Source organism: Eucyclogobius newberryi, unplaced genomic scaffold (assembly GCF_026437365.1).
Source record: "Eucyclogobius newberryi isolate DKJ021-1_F unplaced genomic scaffold, fEucNew1.0.hap1 SCAF_7, whole genome shotgun sequence".
Lineage (NCBI taxonomy): Eukaryota > Metazoa > Chordata > Actinopteri > Gobiiformes > Gobiidae > Eucyclogobius > Eucyclogobius newberryi.
In genome coordinates, this window is record NW_027316389.1 from 34,231,425 (window position 1) to 34,251,703 (window position 20,279).

General features: G+C 41.2%; 1 protein-coding gene across 1 annotated transcript in view; it reads left to right on the forward strand.

Moving 5' to 3' along the window:
• pclob (piccolo presynaptic cytomatrix protein b) overlaps positions 1-20,279 on the forward strand; it is a 135,947-nt gene that overhangs the window by 109,416 nt on the left and 6,252 nt on the right. Inside the window, exons 32-38 of the mRNA XM_072434450.1 lie at positions 119-145; positions 1,513-1,606; positions 3,227-3,298; positions 5,595-5,889; positions 10,883-11,077; positions 16,387-16,522; positions 16,900-16,955. Coding sequence (XP_072290551.1) covers positions 119-145; positions 1,513-1,606; positions 3,227-3,298; positions 5,595-5,889; positions 10,883-11,077; positions 16,387-16,522; positions 16,900-16,955 — 875 coding nt within the window. The remainder of the gene's footprint in view (positions 1-118; positions 146-1,512; positions 1,607-3,226; positions 3,299-5,594; positions 5,890-10,882; positions 11,078-16,386; positions 16,523-16,899; positions 16,956-20,279) is intronic.

Here is a 20,279-nt window from a genome sequence, read left to right on the forward strand (position 1 = left end):
TTTCTCCCCTTGACGATCCTCTACTTCTCTGACTGTTGTTTTTGTGTTTTGCTTTCTCCTGGTTGGTTTGTGTGTGCCCTCCTCCTCCTCCTCCTCCTCCTCTTCTGGACTCCCTCAGACAAGTCATGGTTGTCCAGAATGCAAGGTAGCGTGGTGCTTTTGGCCTTTTCCGTTGGTGTTGCTGTGCTTGTTATGATTTCCATTCAAAGAGTCTGCTCCAAAGTCTTTTTTTTTTTATTCCATTGTTCTTCTTTTTTTTTTTTTTTTGGTTCTTGTCATTTGTCGATCCGCTGCAACGCTCACATCCATACATTGCACTTTTAGCGCCACTGCAAGAACTGTCATCTACACAAGCTGAAATGTACTTGAAAGAATTTGGATTTTTATTTTCTTCTTATATATAATATAAATGGCATATCAATTAACTGATGCTTAATTTCACAAAGTGTTAGAGTCCACCATTTTTCATTAATTCTCAGGGGATAGTGTAGCCACAGCTGCCATGGGGCACATTGGGAAGCTGGGCAAAGTGTGGAGCTGGGAGATATGACAAAAAAATATTGTGGAGAAAATCATAAGAGAAAAAGAGAAAATAATATGTTGAAATAAGATTGTTAGACATGCTTTAATCCATGGTTGCGTTTGTTTGTTTGTTTGTTTGTTTGTTTCACTAAATACATTTAAAAAATCTGAAAAATAAAGAAAGATGACAAATGCAATCAGAATTAAACATAATAAATTATAGGAAATGTCTCTACCATATATTTTTGTCTTAAAGCTTGGGTCCTTTTGTAAAAGAGTAAATATAGTGTTTTCCAAGTTTCAGGATAGAGAGGAGAACACAAAAGTAAAAGCCAAAAGTAAAAAAAAAACTTTTCTAAAGCCGGGCACGGCCCCCGAAACTGAATACACATGGATATTAACTATGCCAGAGGGTTTGTGATATACCAGAGAAGAGTTACACACATGTTTATGTATTTATTAACCTTTATTTAACCAGGTAAAGGGGCAAAGGGAAAGACATGACAGCACACAAATCATAAAAAAAACATTTACACCAATTTAATTACACACTTCTGGTTTTAGGGGGTGAAAATCAGGTAGCCCAGCTTTAAACCTACAAAGGTAATGGCAAAAGTATTCAATATGAGGCCATGTTTATACAGCAGAAGGAAACAGGGGAGCACAATAAGAAATCCTGCCCATAACGACTACAAAACGCAGACTTTTTGCTTTAAAAATACAAACAAAACACCATATAACAGACTTCAGACTTCAATACTCTGAACTCAGGTGCTTTGAGCTTGTGCAGATGTGTTTGGCAGTGCATGGTATGAGAAGGAACATGGCACATTCCACACATGGGTTTCTTTGGCACCGTGTTCACAGTCACATCCACGAGCATCTGTCACGTGCACATGATCCTGCTGCGATTCAAACATCACAGTCCCAAAAGCGACCGGATGCTTTCAGGAGCCGAAATAACTGGGACGTAACTGTTTGTTTTATCAGCGCCGACAACAAACGCAGAACCAAGTACGCCCAGAAGACCGTGAACCCCGAGTGGAACCAGACGGTCATCTACAAGAACATTCACTTGGAGCAGGTAAAGACGAACGACGTGTTCAGAACGTTTTGTGGAAGAGTAATGGAAATGTACTCAAGTGGGAGAGTATTGATACTGTGAAATATGTATTCAACTCCAAATTCAACCCAAATCATTGCTTAACAAGAGTATAAAGTACAGAAAGATTAGATCAGATTAAAGGTTCATTTTGAAACGTTTCTGGTGGGCGTCGGTTTCCTGTTATCGCTTTGCTGGTAATGTTCCAACATATTGCATTAAACGTATTGCAGTTACAGGACAAAAACATGTTATTTTTTTTAGTTCATGATATTTATGTAATGTATCTGCTCTCCTCACCAATAACATGTAAAAAAGGACGTTTAGTGTCATTAGATTTTTACCAGAAACACAAAAATACTTAAAGTTAGTTAGCCTTAAACTCAGATGCTAGTTTTATATGCTAATTCTTATCCAACATAAAATACTATTTTGTTTAAATACTCAACAGTGTCTTTTAACAAGGCTTCAACCTAATAGGTGCTTAATTTTGCTTAATAGGTTGGGCCAGCTCAAACCCTCGGGATTATTCGTAACGTAATCGGACTAACGCTAAAGGCTAATGCTAACGGCTATAGGGGAAAATAGCAGGGGACTGGGAGTGATCGAAAGCATCAGCAGCAAACGCCATGTCCTCTCATTTGTCTTGCCTGCTTGTCTCCATGGAAACAAATTATGTCTAATGCAGGTATGACTTTGGAACATTGCAGGCAAAGTTAAACCATCGCTATGGAGACCAGCACGTGGCAGACCTTCCACCAGAAATGTGGCATAATGCACTCTAAATGCATCAGGACCGAGAAAACGCAATCGCATTTCCAGAGAATAGACCAAAAAAAAATGTAATATTTGAAGGTGCAATTGTCAATAAGCAAGTCATTAAATATTTGCAACATAGAGTACTTCAAAATTATATTACTCCAGTAGAAGTAAAATGAATGTGTGATCTTTCCATAGTAGGAAAATAGTAGTAAATAGTAAATGTGTTCGTCCCGAGGGTTGTTCTTCTACTTCTTCTTATCAGAGCTCCATAAACTCCCTATGTACATATCTATATAGTGTTGTGTGCAGTGGTCAGCGGTGAGCACAGTGGGCACAGGGGCGTGGTCGTGGATTATTACAGCTGCTCTGAGGTCATCTCCTGTTAATCATGTGTTTTGTGGGTGTGGGTCAGTCTTAAGGACCTCCCTGGACATCCTCAGAGTCCAACCACTGCCCGTCTCTAATGCTAAACTAGTTACTGCCACTTTACTCATATAATTTATTCAAAATAATAGTTGTTTTTATGTCTAGGTCACAGTCTGTTTTATAAAGTATAAAACATAAAACAAGCTTGATTATTCATAACTTTTAAAAGAAACACAATGGCTCTTAAGTCCCTCAAATCTTCTCTGACTGGCCGAGTTGCTGAGTAAGCGTAGAATGCCATGTCTACTCAGGTATATGTCTTCTATGTTTATGTCCATGGAAACAATCCAGTCAAACACATCTCCATGGAGACAAGACCCTCAACCTGGCTTGATTATACAGACTGCTTTGCTGCTGTATTTCAAGTCAATAATAATAAACATGTTAAACTTTTTTTTGTTTCTTCCTTTTCAGTTGAAAAAGAAGACTCTGGAGGTGACAGTGTGGGACTACGACCGATCATCCTCCAACGACTTCCTGGGAGAAGTGAGTAGATTTAGGCCACGTTCACACTGCAGGTCAAATACGATTGTTGGCCCATAATATGTGACCTGTATCTGATTTCCACAGGATAGTGTGAATAGCACACATCAATTTTTTTCAGCTGCGACCCAGGCCACTTTCGTATGTGAAAATAAATCCGATATGTATCCGTACTTTTAGAATGTGACTTCAGTCTGAACGCTCAGGTCCCGTTCATCCGACCTAAACGTCATCAATAGGCGACAGTTCCGTTATAAATGTCCCAATTCTGAGACAAAGTGGAGAGAAATGGCAGACGAAGGAGCCGAAAACTATCAGTGGAAGATAGAAGTTTGTGAATCAATATACAGGGCAACAAATCACTTCAGGCAAAAATAGAGGGTTCATCCGTTATCGGGCGGTATTTGAGGAGATTGTGATGAGTTGGTCGAGCGAGGGATTAAGCTCTCCTGGCTGCAATGACAGCAGAAATAAAAAGCCTTTGTGCGAAATTTAGAGAAGGACATTAATAAAAGGAGCGGCCGTGGCCCACGCGGCTGGGCAACGTGCCTTTTCTACTTCCGTAAACACACTGTGCTGCTCGTAACGTTGTGTTCTTTTGTGCGCGGAACACATCGAGCTGCATTTCGTTCACACCGGACACAAACGGCAATCTCATTTTTTTGTCATGTGAATGAGCCAATATAAAAATCTTGTTTAAACAAAAAAAATCTGAATTGGGCCTCACAGTCCAGTCCAGGGCCTCAGTGTGAACGAAGCCTAGAACATCATCATATCTAATCATTACGATGCATTATCCAGGAAACAGCCCTCTCGGCTCAGAGAAATAAGGTGCTGGGCTCGACTCCCGGGGGTGTGGGGTGTGGAGTTTGCATGTTCTCTCTGTGTCTGAGCAGGTTTCCTACGGGTGCTCTGGTTTCCCTGCCCTTAAAAACATGTACAATAGGCTCCTCCTCTCTGGGGCCAGGAGATTCTAAATCTCACTGGGACTATCCACAAAGGTCACATGACTCTCTGTGCCTCTAAAGCTGGGGACGACTTTCCCACGAGTGAGAGATTTAGAAAGTTATGGATAGTTTACTGTACACGACTGTCTGTCCTGAGTCACACTGCACCACTCTGAAGCAAATGTACTCTATTCATTTACAAAAACACTGTTATAATCTATAATAAATATAGAGCACAATGTATTTGTGTTTTAATTTTGGCTGTCGTGTTTCCGGACTTGGTTAATTAGCGGACTTGGTTAATTATTTGACCATTAGCTGACGAAAACAGTTCAAAGTTGTGGTCCAGTGATGCTAACTCACTCAGGAGTCTCTAAAATGGACATGAAAAGTAGCAACAGAAGTGAAGAAGTTGGACATGTTTCCTGTGGATATTATCAGAAGAAAACCTGTGCGTCCAGAATGTAATCACACTGAACATTCTACAAACATAATGACTTGAATGAATGAATGAATGAAAGAGGTTGTTGGAATTCTTTGCAAATGTATTAAGAAAGAAAGAAAGAAGTTTACTTTACTAGATTACGTCTAAAATCAGGTCTGAATAACTGGGACTGGAGTCTAATAACAGCTCCACAACACGAGACTGAGAGTGACTCTGTGACAACCGAAAAAATGCTGTCATGCTTTATATATTTAAAATTAAGCTAAAAATTATTATTATTTTAATTATCCCAGAAAAGCTATTTTTTAGGTTTATAATTTCACTTCCTGTTTGTAATAGTAATGATATATATAATGAGAGCGCCTTCATTCTGTTGAATTATGTTTAGAATGTCATAAAAGCAGTTTATTTTGTGTAAATTCTGCATAAACTGAGTGTCCTTGTGTGATGTCACTTCCTGTAATTTTCTTCTCCACAAATACCTACTCAATTGGTGTAAAACTGTGATTTATATTTACAACAGGTATAAATGCACCAAATAAAGTAAATCGTAAAAACCTGTCATATGCACTTTAAGACGGCGGCCTCCTCTGGTTTACCGTTGCCATGGTGAATCCTCTTTTCTGTCATCCATTGATAAAGTCTTCTGTCCTCTGTTAAATTCAAACTCTTAAACTCAGGGTTTCTTCAGGCTCTTTTGTGAAACATTGGCATTTGTATCTAATCGAAGATGCTGTTACATGACGCGGGGACCTGAGGACACACGGACCTCTCCAGATGTGTCCATGGGGTCTTTGAGGCTAAAAACTCATTAAAGTTGATTTAGCCTAATATGTCTCCTTTAAGGTTCGATCCTTGAATGGATTTTTGTCAAACTGACTGACTCGTTTGTTTGCTTGCCCTCCAGGTGCTGATCGACCTGTCCAACACGTCCCAGCTGGACAACATCCCGCGCTGGCTGCCTCTGAAGGAGCAGAGCGAGAGCATCGAGCACAGCCGGGCCCACCACGCAGCCCAGGGGCCTCCGGGATCCGGAGGAGCAGCGTCAGGGTCGGAGCAGGGCCACATGTTAGGGCCCGGGATGGGACACGGGAACACGCACCTAGGTCACAGCTCCGGGCAGGGGGACGGGACTCGCGACTCGCCCAAAAACTCTGTCATCAAGAGTCGCAGCCACGGAATCTTCCCCGACCCAGCTAAAGGTACAACGTCATGTACTCCATTCAACCAATACTAATACCATTACTCAGGTAGAAGTACAAAGCAGTGGTTCAAGAAAGTACTTGTGTGAAAAGTGTTTGGTGCAAGAGTAATTACAGAGATGCGTCCTCACAATGGGACTTTCCTGATTAAAGTGCATAGGACAGGTTTTCATGTTTTCCGAATCATGACTCTTTGTTTGTTGGGATAGTCCCTTCTGGAAATGTTCATATATCATAGTTTTACATCGGTTAGGCCTTAGTTATTTTATTACTTGGTTTACGGATCCGCCGCACTTAGATTATTCATTTATACAATATAAATAAAATTAATTATTATAAAGAAACAAAATATAGTACCGCCGACAAAGCAAAATAGCATTAAATTAAATGTAAAATGCGGTATTAAGTGAAAAGACAAGAGCGCGTGAAGCAATTTCTCGCCAAACTCCTGTGGAAGTGTCTGTCCCTGCGCGCGGTCCCGGGGAGAGCGCGCGCCCGTCTCTCTGTCTGCTGCGCGCCTTTGTATCGCAAATACACATTTTAAACTTGTTTACCACATTTTCTTCAGCGCATTTTGCCGTGACTGGGTGGGTGGGGGAGGGTGCATACTTAAGCCTCAGTTCTGTCTGTCTAAAACACGCTAAATCCACTGTTACACGCTCCTGCGCGCCACGTCTCCCCCCTCTCTCCTCCCGCGGTGCGTTTTGGGCAAACCCGGAAGAAAACATCTTTTGAAATTGAAATTATATTTATATTTATATTCCGTCCGCCTGTGCAATATATTTCATTTAAAAATCCGTAAACCAAGTAATAAAATAACTGCGGCCTTAAGTGGCAAAAATGTGTGAGCATTCCAGGAAATGGAGCTGAGTTCTAAACAGTCATCAATAAGCCACGTTCTATAGAAAATACAAGGAATTTATCCACAAGGGACACATTTTTCTGGCTTAAAAGAATCATTTAACAAAATAAATCGGGAATTTTCATTTGTCATATCACAACTGCTGTGTAATTTATATGGATTTTGGCTCTTGTTTACAGTATGGTTGCTAGGTAATACCGGTAGTTGTGGAATTACCTCTATCTACATACAACATTTTTGGTACAGTCTTAAATATGATCATGTTTACTATGTTTTAGTGAAATGTGTAGTCTAACTTGTCATACATGAATAAATAAAATAAATACAATAAATAAAAAACACATATAAATAAATAAAAAAAACACATATAAATAAATAAAACTAATTACATAAATAAAATAATTCAATCTGCCTCTTCTGACAGACTATCCCCATCCCCTCCCTTTGGCGCTCATGTCTCCATCTGGCTGGAGTGTAGGTGAAAAGCACAGCACCTTGAGAAAAGCCCTGTTAACAAGCGAAGGGCTCACAGATGCTACTCCAGCTGTTACTCTCACTGAGCCAACATCCTGGGATTTTTGGTTCACTGCAGAAGAGTTAACCACTCTGCCAGTCGGTCCTGATTTTAACCTGGAGAAACCGAGAAATGAGTGAGATGCATTGAATGGAATGAATTATTGAAGGTATAAACGCTTAGACCTCTGCAGATAATCAATGCGATGAAAGGTGAGAACTGTGGATTTTTTTAAGGGGGAATTTCAGACCTAGACACTGGAGCAAGACAAGGAAGAGCGTGTATTTACCGTACTTTTCAGGATATACAGTGCTCGTGAATAAAAGCCGCGCTAACAAAATTTACTGCATGTCTGCGCTCCGCGTCTAGATTCACTTCCTCATTAGACTAATTCCAGGAATATGAGTCTGACACACGCTTGCGCTTCCTGCTAGAGTGCCTCCCGGTGGCCGTTTGCTAGTAAATATATAAATTAGATGCAGGGTTCAACGCGTGGGAAAAAAGTAGCTTAAAGTCCGAAAAGTGGCAAAGGTCGCAGGCTGTGATTGGTTGATAGTGATCAGTTAGAAAAGAGGAAGGAAAGGTTTGATATGGTCTTTTTGAGGCAATATCTTATACTTGTCTTGCTATTTTGGTCGATAACCAATATTTGCAGATACAAGTTGTATTCATCCTGGATATAAAATTATTTGTAGCATTATTGTGTAAACATACAGGCACATTTTTTGAAAAATTGTTCCTCTATTTCCTAATACTGATGCACTCAGGACAAACTGGGAATGACACGAGTGCAAAAAATATGAGTCCGGCTTCGTTTTCTGGGGAAAATCCAACAGTTATAATCGATTATAACATTATAATTATGCATTTATATAGCATTTATTAGGACACTCGAAAACACCTCACGGTGCATTATTCATTCATTCAATACCTGGTGGTTGTCAGCTACTATACTGCAGCCACAGCTGCCCGGGACCTCCCACCACCAACACTCATGACTTCACCAGATTCACTAGGCAATGAGGGTGAAGTGTCTGGCCTAAGGACACAATGACAATTTTCACTGGAACCTCTGCTGCCCCCTGTGGCACCTTGTTTTCCCAGTGGTCTCACATCCAAGTACTAACCAGGCCTAACCCTGCTTAGCTTCAGATGAGAAGCCTTCTCAAGGTGGAATGGCCTTCTCATACTTAAAATTTTAAAAAAGTCCAATGTTATGGAATTAAACTAGTGCCATGGAGATAAGCATGATCATGATTTTGGAGGTATTTTTTTGTAATAAAAACACCTCTAATTCAATAAATGCAAAAAACGCCATTCTGAGGAACATTCTGGGAACGAGTCCATAGTACCTTCTGGGAAAATTTGAATCTGCAGCTCTCGAGGAAAGTCAGCTCAGTTGCCATGGAGATGTTAAGCAAAAAAAACACCTTCTTATTTTGACAGCTATAATTAGGCCTCGTATAAATGTCATCTGCCACAGAGCACCCAAAGGACCCCGGCCTAATGTTCCAAGGCTTATCTGCTTCAGTCAGTCATCACAGTCTGACCTGTCTGCTCTGATATGCAGATGTTACCATCTCCCTCACTCCTCTGATCTTCCCTTGTCAGGACTTTCAGGAGTTGGGCTGAAAATGAAGGCTCAAAGGTCAAAGAATGAGGCTCCGAATATTTGAACAAAGCTCTTGATCTGCTGCACGAAGATAAAGGTGTTTTTTTCTCATGGTTTACATAGTGACAAAACGGTTTTGTCAAAAAGACGTGAACATCTTGGAATTCAAAAGGTCCAACAAACATGGGGGCCAATAATAGTGCATTTGAAGTTTTCTCTGGTTTGTTCTCATGGTTACATTTAGCCACGCCGTGTACAGGCAGGGAGTTAGAGGTAGGCCAAGGTTAAGATCACATGACCATGTGCTGTGCTCTGTGTGCGGGTCAGTCCTTGTCCACGGCGTGTGGGTCAGTCCTTGTCCATGGTGCTGTGCTCTGTGTGCGGGTCAGTCCTTGTCCATGGCGCTGTGCTCTGTGTGCGGGTCAGTCCTTGTCCACGGTGCTGTGCTCTGTGTGCGGGTCAGTCCTTGTCCACGGCGTGTGGGTCAGTCCTTGTCCATAACTCTGTGCTCTGTGTGCGGGTCAGTCCTTGTCCACGGCGTGTGGGTCAGTCCTTGTCTATGGTGCTGTGCTCTGTGTGCGGGTCAGTCCTTGTCCATGGTGCTGTGCTCTGTGTGCGGGTCAGTCCTTGTCCACGGCGCTGCGTTCTGCGTGTGGGTCAGTCCTTGTCCACGGTGCTGTGCTCTGTGTGCGGGTCAGTCCTTGTCCATGGTGCTGTGCTCTGTGTGGGGGTCAGTCCTTGTCCACGGTGCTGTGCTCTGTGTGCGGGTCAGTCCTTGTCCATGGCGCTGTGCTCTGTGTGCGGGTCAGTCCTTGTCCACGGTGCTGTGCTCTGTGTGCGGGTCAGTCCTTGTCCACGGTGCTGTGCTCTGTGTGCGGGTCAGTCCTTGTCCACGGTGCTGTGCTCTGTGTGCGGGTCAGTCCTTGTCCACGGCGTGTGGGTCAGTCCTTGTCCATAACTCTGTGCTCTGTGTGCGGGTCAGTCCTTGTCCACGGCGTGTGGGTCAGTCCTTGTCTATGGCGCTGTGCTCTGTGTGCGGGTCAGTCCTTGTCCATGGTGCTGTGCTCTGTGTGCGGGTCAGTCCTTGTCCACGGTGCTGCGTTCTGTGTGCGGGTCAGTCTTTGTCCATGGTGCTGTGCTCTGTGTGCGGGTCAGTCCTTGTCCACGGTGCTGTGCTCTGTGTGCGGGTCAGTCCTTGTCCATGGTGCTGTGCTCTGTGTGCGGGTCAGTCCTTGTCCATGGTGCTGTGCTCTGTGTGCGGGTCAGTTGTGCAGCGGGTGCATCAGAGAACTCATTCCAAAGGGAAACTAGTATCAGGCGAGACAGAGAGTTTCCATGCATCTGCACGGCTCTCTCCCCTCGAATAGGCTCCATGTGAAGCCCACACAGGTTAATATTGGTTATTTATCATTGGGAAAAACTGATACAAAAACATTGCCAATATTTAGTTAATGCACAAATCTCACCAAGAGAGAAAGAGGAAGGGAGGAGAAAGTGCACGTGCATGGAGCTTTGGCTCACCTCATCATTCAAAAAGAATCTAAATTAAAATTTGGAATAGGCGCTTTATGTGTATGTGGACGAAATGGACTATGACATCAGGAGTCCTCTGAGGAGCAGTGACTTCAACACCATTTTTGTTCAAAGACAGAGATTCTCTTTTTTCACAAAAATGGCCTCCTTCACACCTTGTTCAAACCACTTATTCTGCTTAAAATCTGCCCCTCAGTGTCTTCAAACAAGTGGCTTGTGGCTTTAAGGTGACGGTGAACGGCAGATTGCAAACCTGAATTTGAGTGCCTTCTGTGTTTAATCATTTGTGCAGTGGTTGTTGAGCTTTGTAATGCACCTTCCAACTTTCTTCACAAAAATAGGTTCAACACACTTCTGCCGTTGAGGAAATGAAATAGGGACTAGCTCTGTTCTTGTTCTGGAAAAATGACCTTTGCTTCCTTTCCTTCATGATAACAAATAGACATACTAACTTCTTGTCTCTTCTTGTCAGACATGCAGATGCTGCCTCTGGAGAAGTCTCACAGCAGCCCGGGCAGCTCCAAGTCCTCGTCTGAGGGCCAGCTACTCTCCCACGGCCCCTCGCGGTCCCAGAGCAAGAGCAGCGTGACTCAGGCTCACCTGGAGGACGCCGGCATCGCCATAGCAGCCGCTGAGGCCGCAGTGCAACAGTCCCGCTTGCAACCAAGTAAATCCCTCCCCTGAATGAGGATCTGCTGCGGACATCCTCCTCCTCTCCATCTGTCCATCTTTCCTCCTCCTGCCTGCATGTTCTGGCTCTCTGTCGCTCAGACCACTCAAATCAAACCTGAACATGAACCCAAACCTGACGACTGCTCCTCCGCTCTCCCGTTTGCTTCTTAGTCCTTCTAAGCCCCAAGCACAGCCCCTATTTTGCAACAGATTACATAAAAACTAATCTAGCATCTTACTTCAGAGAGGTTCATTTGGATATCCAAGGTCATTATCAAATCTCGTTTCGTTTAACAGACCAGTGCAATGTTTTCTCATGCCATGACACGAGAAAACATCGCACTGATCTGTTTAAAGGAAAATAGATTTGATCATAGTATATCTTATGTGAAAGCCAACACCCTTCAACATGAATAAGTAAATAAGAACATAAATAAAGATTGAATTATATTAAACTGATCATAAAGTTAATGTTAAAGACTATTTCACTTGAACTTAATAAGTTCGGACCTCAGTACGTTTGCAGCAGAATTAACCCAAATGTAGACAACAATAATAATGCTAAACCAGGGCAATGTTTCATGCCAGAGGTGGGATAATTCCCAGTTACTAATTGCCTGGAACGCACTATACATCTAAATACTTATTGAAATATATAATGAATAGAGGGCCAACCACTCATGAAACTCATATAATACAATGTTATTCTTGAAAGCCACAATAAGTTTACTGCAGAGCTTTAGCCCCGCCCCATCCCACTCATGTCCCCAAGAGTCTGTTACTAATCAACCAATGGTAGGTTGGGTCTTGCCTCTTTCACTAGCCACAGGCAGGAACATGTATACAGTATAATGCAGTCACACCTTCAAAATACTACATTTGCATAGCAGTATATGACAAAAATAAATCTATATCATTCTATCTCCCCGGCCACCAGGAAGAGTGCATGTGCCAATCCCACCCGTTTTTGCGTAGCACTCAGACAAACCACAGAATAGGACAGATTTAAACAGAATTCCTAATATTCCTTCTTTGTGATGTTTGGAAACATTCTTTTGTCTGTTTGTGACAGTGTTGTGTCGGTGCATGCACTGGCAGCTCTCCTCGCCCACTGCTGCATGGTAGTAAGAGCACACCCTAAATGACAATGATAACGCATCCAGGCCCCTCCCCCTGACACCTAGCCCCTCCCCTGCACCCTGCCTGAAACAAACAAACATTTAGATAAAGAAGAAACATAAAGGTCAAACTCCAATCACGGGCCAATGAGACTAAAGCTTCAGCTAACCATCACGTTTGACGAGCAGGTGAGACTTCGCAGGGAAATAAAACCCTATAAATCTAACTAACACTGATTAACAGTTATAAGGGGCGTAATGTGGGGCTGTTGCAGGTTTGGATCATGGATGGTTTGAAAGCACAGGAGTACGGAAGTCCATTCACCCCACCGGGGGGGAAATGTATATTGAAAAATGTATAAACAAAGTCAAAAGTATGAGATAAGTGGAAAAGTAAATGGACTAAAATGGGACTTAATTTAGTAAATCTGGACTCAACCAGAATATAAATAGGACTAGGACAAGATTAAACAATGTCTACATCAGCACTTAATCATGTTCAAACCTGGACCAATCAATGTGAACATTTTACAGCATTTTTATGAATATTCAAAAGAAAAATTTACGTAGAACCTGATTAATGGAGTGAAGGATTCCAAGCAGAATCTGCATTAATATTTATTTTAATTTTATTTACCATTGCTCATTTTTGAATATCTCTAGTGTCCTGTATGATGATATGTAAGAATTAACTAAAATAAAACAATCTTGACTAGTTTCCCCGTTTATCATTTTACTTCCTGGTTGGACATGAGCAGCAGATGTGACAAACGTAGAGGTAATTCCATAACTGTAACCTAGCAACGATATTGTAAGCAATGGCAAAAAGCTAGTCAAATGTACACAATAGTTATGGGTTGAAAATAAAATATATGAAATCACCTTTCTTTTCTTAAATGAATGTTTAAACTGTCAGAAAATGTGCTCAACAAGTGAAAAAAGTATCTGTTTTTGAATAAAATGTGAGCAGCATTGACATAGATAAGTGATTATTTTTCAGAACTCATCCCACATTTTTCCCATAAACTTTTATTTCCAAAACTTCCACTTGACTGATATAAATTATGATAAATATGTCCTTTAGCTACCATCCAACTAAACCAGGGGTGTCAAACTCATTTTGGGCCGCGGGCCGAATTTCAACGCTCATGCTGGGTCGCGGGGCGAACATAACGTAAAACATAAAACAATAAAAAAACATAAGAAATAAATAGCTTTTTTACAGCCTAGTAATAGTTGTGGAGACTGTTCCACAAATGTGCAGCAGTTGAAAGACTGAGTCCATATTCATGCAGCAGCAGGAACAGGAACATGGACTTTTGATGTGATTTATGAAATGAAATGTATCACAGACATGTTTCTGCTCAAACTCAACATGAGCTCGCTATTTTCATAGTTTAAGCTGATCTTAGTGACAAATGATTCATGTAGAGACTCAAATTAGGTCATTGTGTTTGTGTTCACAGTCACAATAGTGTGGGCACAGTCATGTGTCATACACAGGGCAGTGAAGAGCCGCGCGGGGGAGGGGCGGCCACCAGCGGCATTGTGGGACGTGTAGTTTTAGCGCTAACAACGGTTACGGAAGTAACTGCGTTTTTTTTTTTTTTTTTTTTTAATATTAATTCAATGTGTTCGGCGGGCCGGATTAAAACATTTGACGGGCCGGATCCGGCCCGCGGGCCGGATGTTTGACACCCCTGAACTAAACAAAGTAATAACCAGAAAAAACATGAAAACCTGTCATATGCCCTTTAAGTCAAATTATGAAAAACTGTGAAACTAATGGTGTCCTTCAAACATTCATCAAACATAATTAAATTGTCAGCTAAATGTAATTACATTGACTTTGTTTATCTTTAAGCTGACTTAGCATTTAATTTTGAAAAGTTATTTTCAAGTTTATATATATTTGAAAAAAGAAAAGATTTTTCTTTTTTTCTTCCTGGTGGCAGAGAGATGCTTCCGTACGTGAGTCTGTCTGAACGGCTGCATCATTGTCATTCTGGTGGTATTCTGTGTCGTGCACGTACAGGTCCGCACCGAGCACATCCGAGGCGTGTGTGCTGCGTATTATTCCATGTGTTATGCAAATATAGAAGCGCAGTGGTCCGCCTCAGACTCTGACATTTCACTTATCCGCTCAGCTAATCTCCCGTATGGCCTCAGCATAACAACAATCGCATATTGTGACACGGCACCAGATGGACTTGTGTTATGTGCCTTCAACCTTCACCTGTTTATGTTGAGTGTGTTTAAACTAACCAAGGTCGTGCATCTTATGTTAACCTTTGGATTGGGCTAAAATGGAAAAAGTGCAGTGTAAAATTGGCGTAATACATCGGAGGTGCAGTGGGGAGGCACTAATTGGACATGGTCAAAGTATCTATGCGGGTAGTTTGTCTCCATTTGCGAATCCTACAAAGCTCAATATCTTTTAATTTACCAATACAGTGGCGGCAAATTTGGACTCATCACAATTTATAATATTGTTTGAAAATATGAATATCAGGCACATATAAAACACATTTATTTGACGTCGGCTAGATACATTGCAATGGTTAAATATGTTGTGCTCATGTGATATTACAGCCAATAATATTTATACAATGAAAATTGTTAGAATACGATGAGTTTTTCGTCAGGTTCATCGTTTGTACATTTTCCTTTTAGATATTTCATAAGAAAAGTGGCTCTTGTATCATCTGAGGTGACGACATCATTTAATCTCGACAGCGCTCACTGGAACTTGAATCTGAAGTTTTAAAAGCAAAAGAAAAAATCCTTCTCTAACCGAGAGTGTGACATGAGCTCATGAAACATACTTGTCCCTATCATATAACCCTAAATAGATAAATAAATGATGAACACATATGGCAGGATTTAGTTGCATGTGCGGATTAAATCTGGTGAGCATTTCACATGAATATTACCCAACCCCATTTTCAGCCACTATGTTATTAGTACGGCTGAGCAAAACTATAGGTCTGTTTGCCGTAACCCGACCGACCCGGTATAAAACTACTCGACTGAAATAAAAATATCAGCATTTTGTTTAAAAAACGCCAAATTCTTTTATTTTTCAAATATTTCGCCGACTCTTTTCCTAAAGTGCCGTGTAGAATAATTTTATAGCACTGGTAAAGGTATCTTTCATCTCAAGGGACAAATTCCGCAATGCACAACACATATGCTTCTGTATGAAACAGACCATGCAGGAGGAAACCCACATTGCCTTATACATGTTGGTTTGGTTCTGTCAGCGCCACTGACCTGGCCACCGCTCATACTGTTCTATGTCATGGTGTGGCATTATTTAAATTAGACTTACACTATGCATTCTGGGACAGAAACATGCCCAGCAGCGTCATCACAACAAATTTTGACCCGTGTCCCCCGCATGTTCCCCCCGCTCGCCTTCGCTACCAAAATAAAGGATAATGGCGTACAAAAGGTTGATTGAAATATCTTAAAATTGTGAGATTTAGTCTCCCCACCGGTTTGATCAAGGCGTTTTCCGTCATTCACTGTTGAAGCCTGACCCCTGGCGGTCATTCCGACTCAAAAAATGGCAACATTTTGATCTACCGACGACCCACTTGAAAAATGTTGGGTCGGGTTACAGCAAACAGACCATTTATTTGGGGTAGCCTAACTTTATTATTTATGGTTTTAATTAATTCATGTATTCAACTAACCTTTGTTTAACCATCTTAAAACCCTTTGAGTTCTCTTTTTTAAGACTGTCCTGGGCCAAGTGGACTATAACACACGCCATGAAAAATTGGGCTATGTTTCACCTACAGGCAAAACCTCAATACAGAGCCAACAAACAGTTATTAACAGTTAGTATACACTCATTTATTGATGATGATGACTATAGACAACAGTGCTCATACAATACCTTGGACCATTTGTTGTTTTTCTGCAGGTTGTAAATACTTTGTTCACAAATAATGTGGTTACTTGCTCATTTCTACTTTTGTTGTTCCAAAGTATTCGTGCATGTCGGCAAAATATGACCTTATTGACAAGGGTGATTCATCAATAACTAATTCGAACAATAAAACACCAGCAATTCTGTCCAGACAGAAGCACAAGGCAAAAGTCATGTTTAAAGTGTCCGGTGATATGCAGGGAGTTGGTCTAACACGCGCTCTGTCCTGCTTCTGCCCCCCTCCCCCAGGACCTGGACACCGCCTGGCCGACGTGTCCGGCTCTGTGGTCCTGTCGGCCCCCAGCCTGGTCGGGGACGCTTACGGAGATGGAGAGGACGGAGCTTGCAGCGGAGTGGACAGCGCCATCTTTCAAGTCCCACGCATGTAAACAACTGCACTTCACTCCCACCTCGCATTTCATTCGTCATTATGCGTCATTCAGTGTCCAGCCCCAACGATTCATCAGATAACAGTGGTGGACAACAGAATATAATCGTAATTGTGTTTTGATAATCATAGTCATTATCTGGGTTTTACAGTGCAACCAACGATTTATTTACTATTTTACTAGACAAAGGATTGATTATTTGATTCATTTAGAAGCCTCCAGTCATCATATTCCAGCCGTTATTTGGTTGATAATGTATTTCAAAAGTCTCATTGCACGACAAAAATAATTGCTGGCTTATTGTGTACTAAAATACTCATAACGTATGCCGTGTATCGGTCATTGTTATGTGTGTGTTGTTCTTGTCTTGCAGGAAGGCTATTCCCAACGGCACTGACAAACATCATATTGTCACACCAGAAAATGAAGGCAAGTCCCAGACATGTTCCATTTCCTGTAACAGCAATCTGCAGAGAGTAAACACATGTTTTATGGAGTTATGTGGACGCACACTGCCCCCTGCTGCAGGACAACTGCGGTGCACTATAGCTATGGACTAAAAGTGGTGCTGTTGGGTCTAAACGGTCAAATCTATTGGAGTTTAATTCAGAATTTGAATCATGATTTGAGTAAAATGCTGTTTAGATAAGAAGGGAAAAGCTCCACATGCATTCATCCTCTTTTCTTTTATTCAATTATCTATGTCTGAACTACCAAAATCATGTTGATATTTTACTTTTTCTGTGTGATAAACTTCATAGTAAAAATATAGATATATATTTTATAGAAGAATATAGTGGTAGTAGTAGTATTTGTATTTTCTTATTCAATTTAAATATATCACATTTTAAACAAAAACAAAACAAAACCCAACAAAAGCAGTTACATTAACAAACAAATACTTGCACGATTAGACAATTAAATATTCAAATCTGGTCTCAGGCGTGTAAAACATTGTTAAAACCATTGGAATCGCTGTACTAAAGTGCTCTAAAATTCATTATAAAGATGTTCAAACCAGACCAACAGAATCTCTCTTGTGTTTAAAATCATTCATAATACAACTAAGGAAACTAGCATTTCTGCTTAAACCTGGCTAATAACATGCATTAAGAGGTCTGTGCATTGTTCCTGATCAAATAAATCTATTCAAAATTCAAATTCAATCAACTGTGAGATATTTTGCCCCCATACACTATTTTACTTTATTTTTTTTATTATGTAATTGTAATTTTTTTTTTAATGTTTATGTTATGTAAATATTTTATTTACTTATATTGAGCAAAAGCTTCTCCTTGTAAAACATCTGGCATTTGATTCCCCCCTCACAATACAGAGTGTTATCTTTCATAACCCCCGCCCCGACTCCAGGGTCCGTGGAGCTCCGGTGTCCTGGGCCAGGTCTGGTTCATGTGAGCTTTTAGGCTTGTGTGCAGCAGCCATCGTCTCTCGTGACTCTGACGCTGGAGCAGTAAGAATAATAACTGGAAGGCTGGGAGAATGTGTGTGTGAGAATGATTAGTGGTTTGGCCGCAGTTGTAGCTTTGCCTGACCAGCCAGACCCTCCTACTTTCTGTTTGAATACTGGACAGTCTGGGACCGGACCATCAGACAGCCATCCTATTTTGGGACAAGTATTGCAATGTTGCATTCTACTGATGCAGTCCCATGAGCCAGAAGGACTTCTTCTGCTTATGTTAGTGTTCCGGGTTTCATATTTTTTCATTGAGCTTCGGTTTTAGCCTCAAAGGTCGTCGCAAGACTTTACAGCAGCTCCAGTGACTTTCACCTCACGTCTCAGAGTTACACCTGCATCTGACCTTTTCAAAGTGTTACAGAAACCAGGTCTTTTTCCAACAGCAAAAACCTTTGTGAAACATTAGAAGCAGTTTAACCAGGTATTCTTTTTAACACTGGAAAGTTATTGTCTCATTAGGCACGTTTCACGGTCAGGTTAAGGTTAGGGTTAGGGTTAGGGTTAAGGTTAAGGTTAAGGTTAAGGTTAAGGTTAAGGTTAAGGTTAAGGTTAAGGTTAAGGTTAAGGTTAAGGTTAAGGTTAGGGTTAAGGTTAGGGTTAGGGTTAGGGTTAAGGTTAGGGTTAAGGTTAAGGTTAAGGTTAGGGTTAAGGTTAGGGTTAAGGTTAAGGTTAGGGATAGGGTTAGGGTTAAGGTTAGGGTTAGGGTTAGGGTTAGGGTTAAGGTTAAGGTTAGGGTTAAGGTTAAGGTTAGGGTTAGGGTTAGGGTTAAGGTTAAGGTTAGGGTTAGGGTTAAGGTTAAGGTTAAGGTTAGGGTTAAGGTTAGGGTTAAGGTTAAGGTTAGGGTTAGGGTTAAGGTTAAGGTTAGGGTTAGGGTTAAGGTTAAGGTTAAGGTTAAGGTTAAGGTTAGGGTTAAGGTTAAGGTTAGGGTTAAGGTTAAGGTTAAGGTTAGGGTTAAGGTTAGGGTTAGGGTTAAGGTTAAGGTTAGGGTTAGGGTTAAGGTTAAGGTTAGGGTTAGGGTTAGGGTTAAGGTTAGGGTTAAGGTTAAGGTTAGGGTTAGGGTTAAGGTTAAGGTTAGGGTTAGGGTTAAGGTTAAGGTTAGGGCTAGGGTTAGGGCTAGGGTTAGGGTTAAGGTTAGGGTTAAGGTTAGGGTTAGGGTTAAGGTTAGGGCTAGGGTTAGGGTTAGGGTTAGGGTTAGGGTTAGGGCTTGGGTTAGGGCTAGGGTTAGGGTTAAGGTTAGGGTTACATATGAGAGGATTTCTGCTACTAAACAGACTGGAGTGAGTTAAAGCTCACATTAATGAAGCTACAAATGCAATTTTTCTGCATTAATTCCGATTTTCATTTGGGAAATGATGGAGAATCTGTATTAAGATTGTGTATTGGCAATTCTAATGGTATGTATACATTTTTAAACTATCAACTAAGCAAGAGAGAGTAGTTTAAAGAGAAACAATACCAAAAAAAGGCTGAGACTTTTTGATGACTTATGACAGGACAGTCAGGACTTGAGGCCTGAACTGAGACTTAGGAACAAACGTCATACACAATATTGACAACGGAGCAAATCAAAAGTAATTACAAGAAACACACAATAAATAAAATATTGGTAAGTTGCTTGTCAACCAGCACTAGCTCAGAGTCAAACTGGTCTAGGCTGTTTCAAATACAATTGGACTATGATAAAACAATGGATCGTGGCCAGGATTATATTAGAATTGATGGTCATCTGGGCTCAACAATGCACTTCCTGCTGACATCATGATCAAGCTGCTCACCTGAGTCCCCTCTGTTCTGTGCGATAGTGGTGGCAATATGTCACGCTACTTGGTCAAGACAATTTACACAATATTGAGCCTAATCTTCATAAACAATCATAGCGTTCAATTCATGTTTCAAAAAAGTTGAAAAATACTGCTGCCTGGCTCTTCTGAGGAGCTTACAAGGTCATTTCACTCTTCGTTTTAGTTTTAGTTAGACTTGTCCCTAAGCTAGTGTCCCGGCGACCACTAGCTTTTTTAACTGAAACATGGCTTGACAAAAACACAGGAAATGTAGTTCTGATAGAATCTGCTCCACCCAACTTTAAGTTTGAATCTGAAACACGAGAAAACAAAAAAGGGGGTGGAGTCTGTGCTGTCTTTAGAGATGAAATAATTACCCGCAGGTTGTCTTTTGGGTGTTTTCATCATTTGAGTATGTATCCTTTTAAATGGAGCTAAAACGGTCTCCATCCATTCTCTTCATTGTTTTATACAAGCCTCCCCAGCACTGCCAAA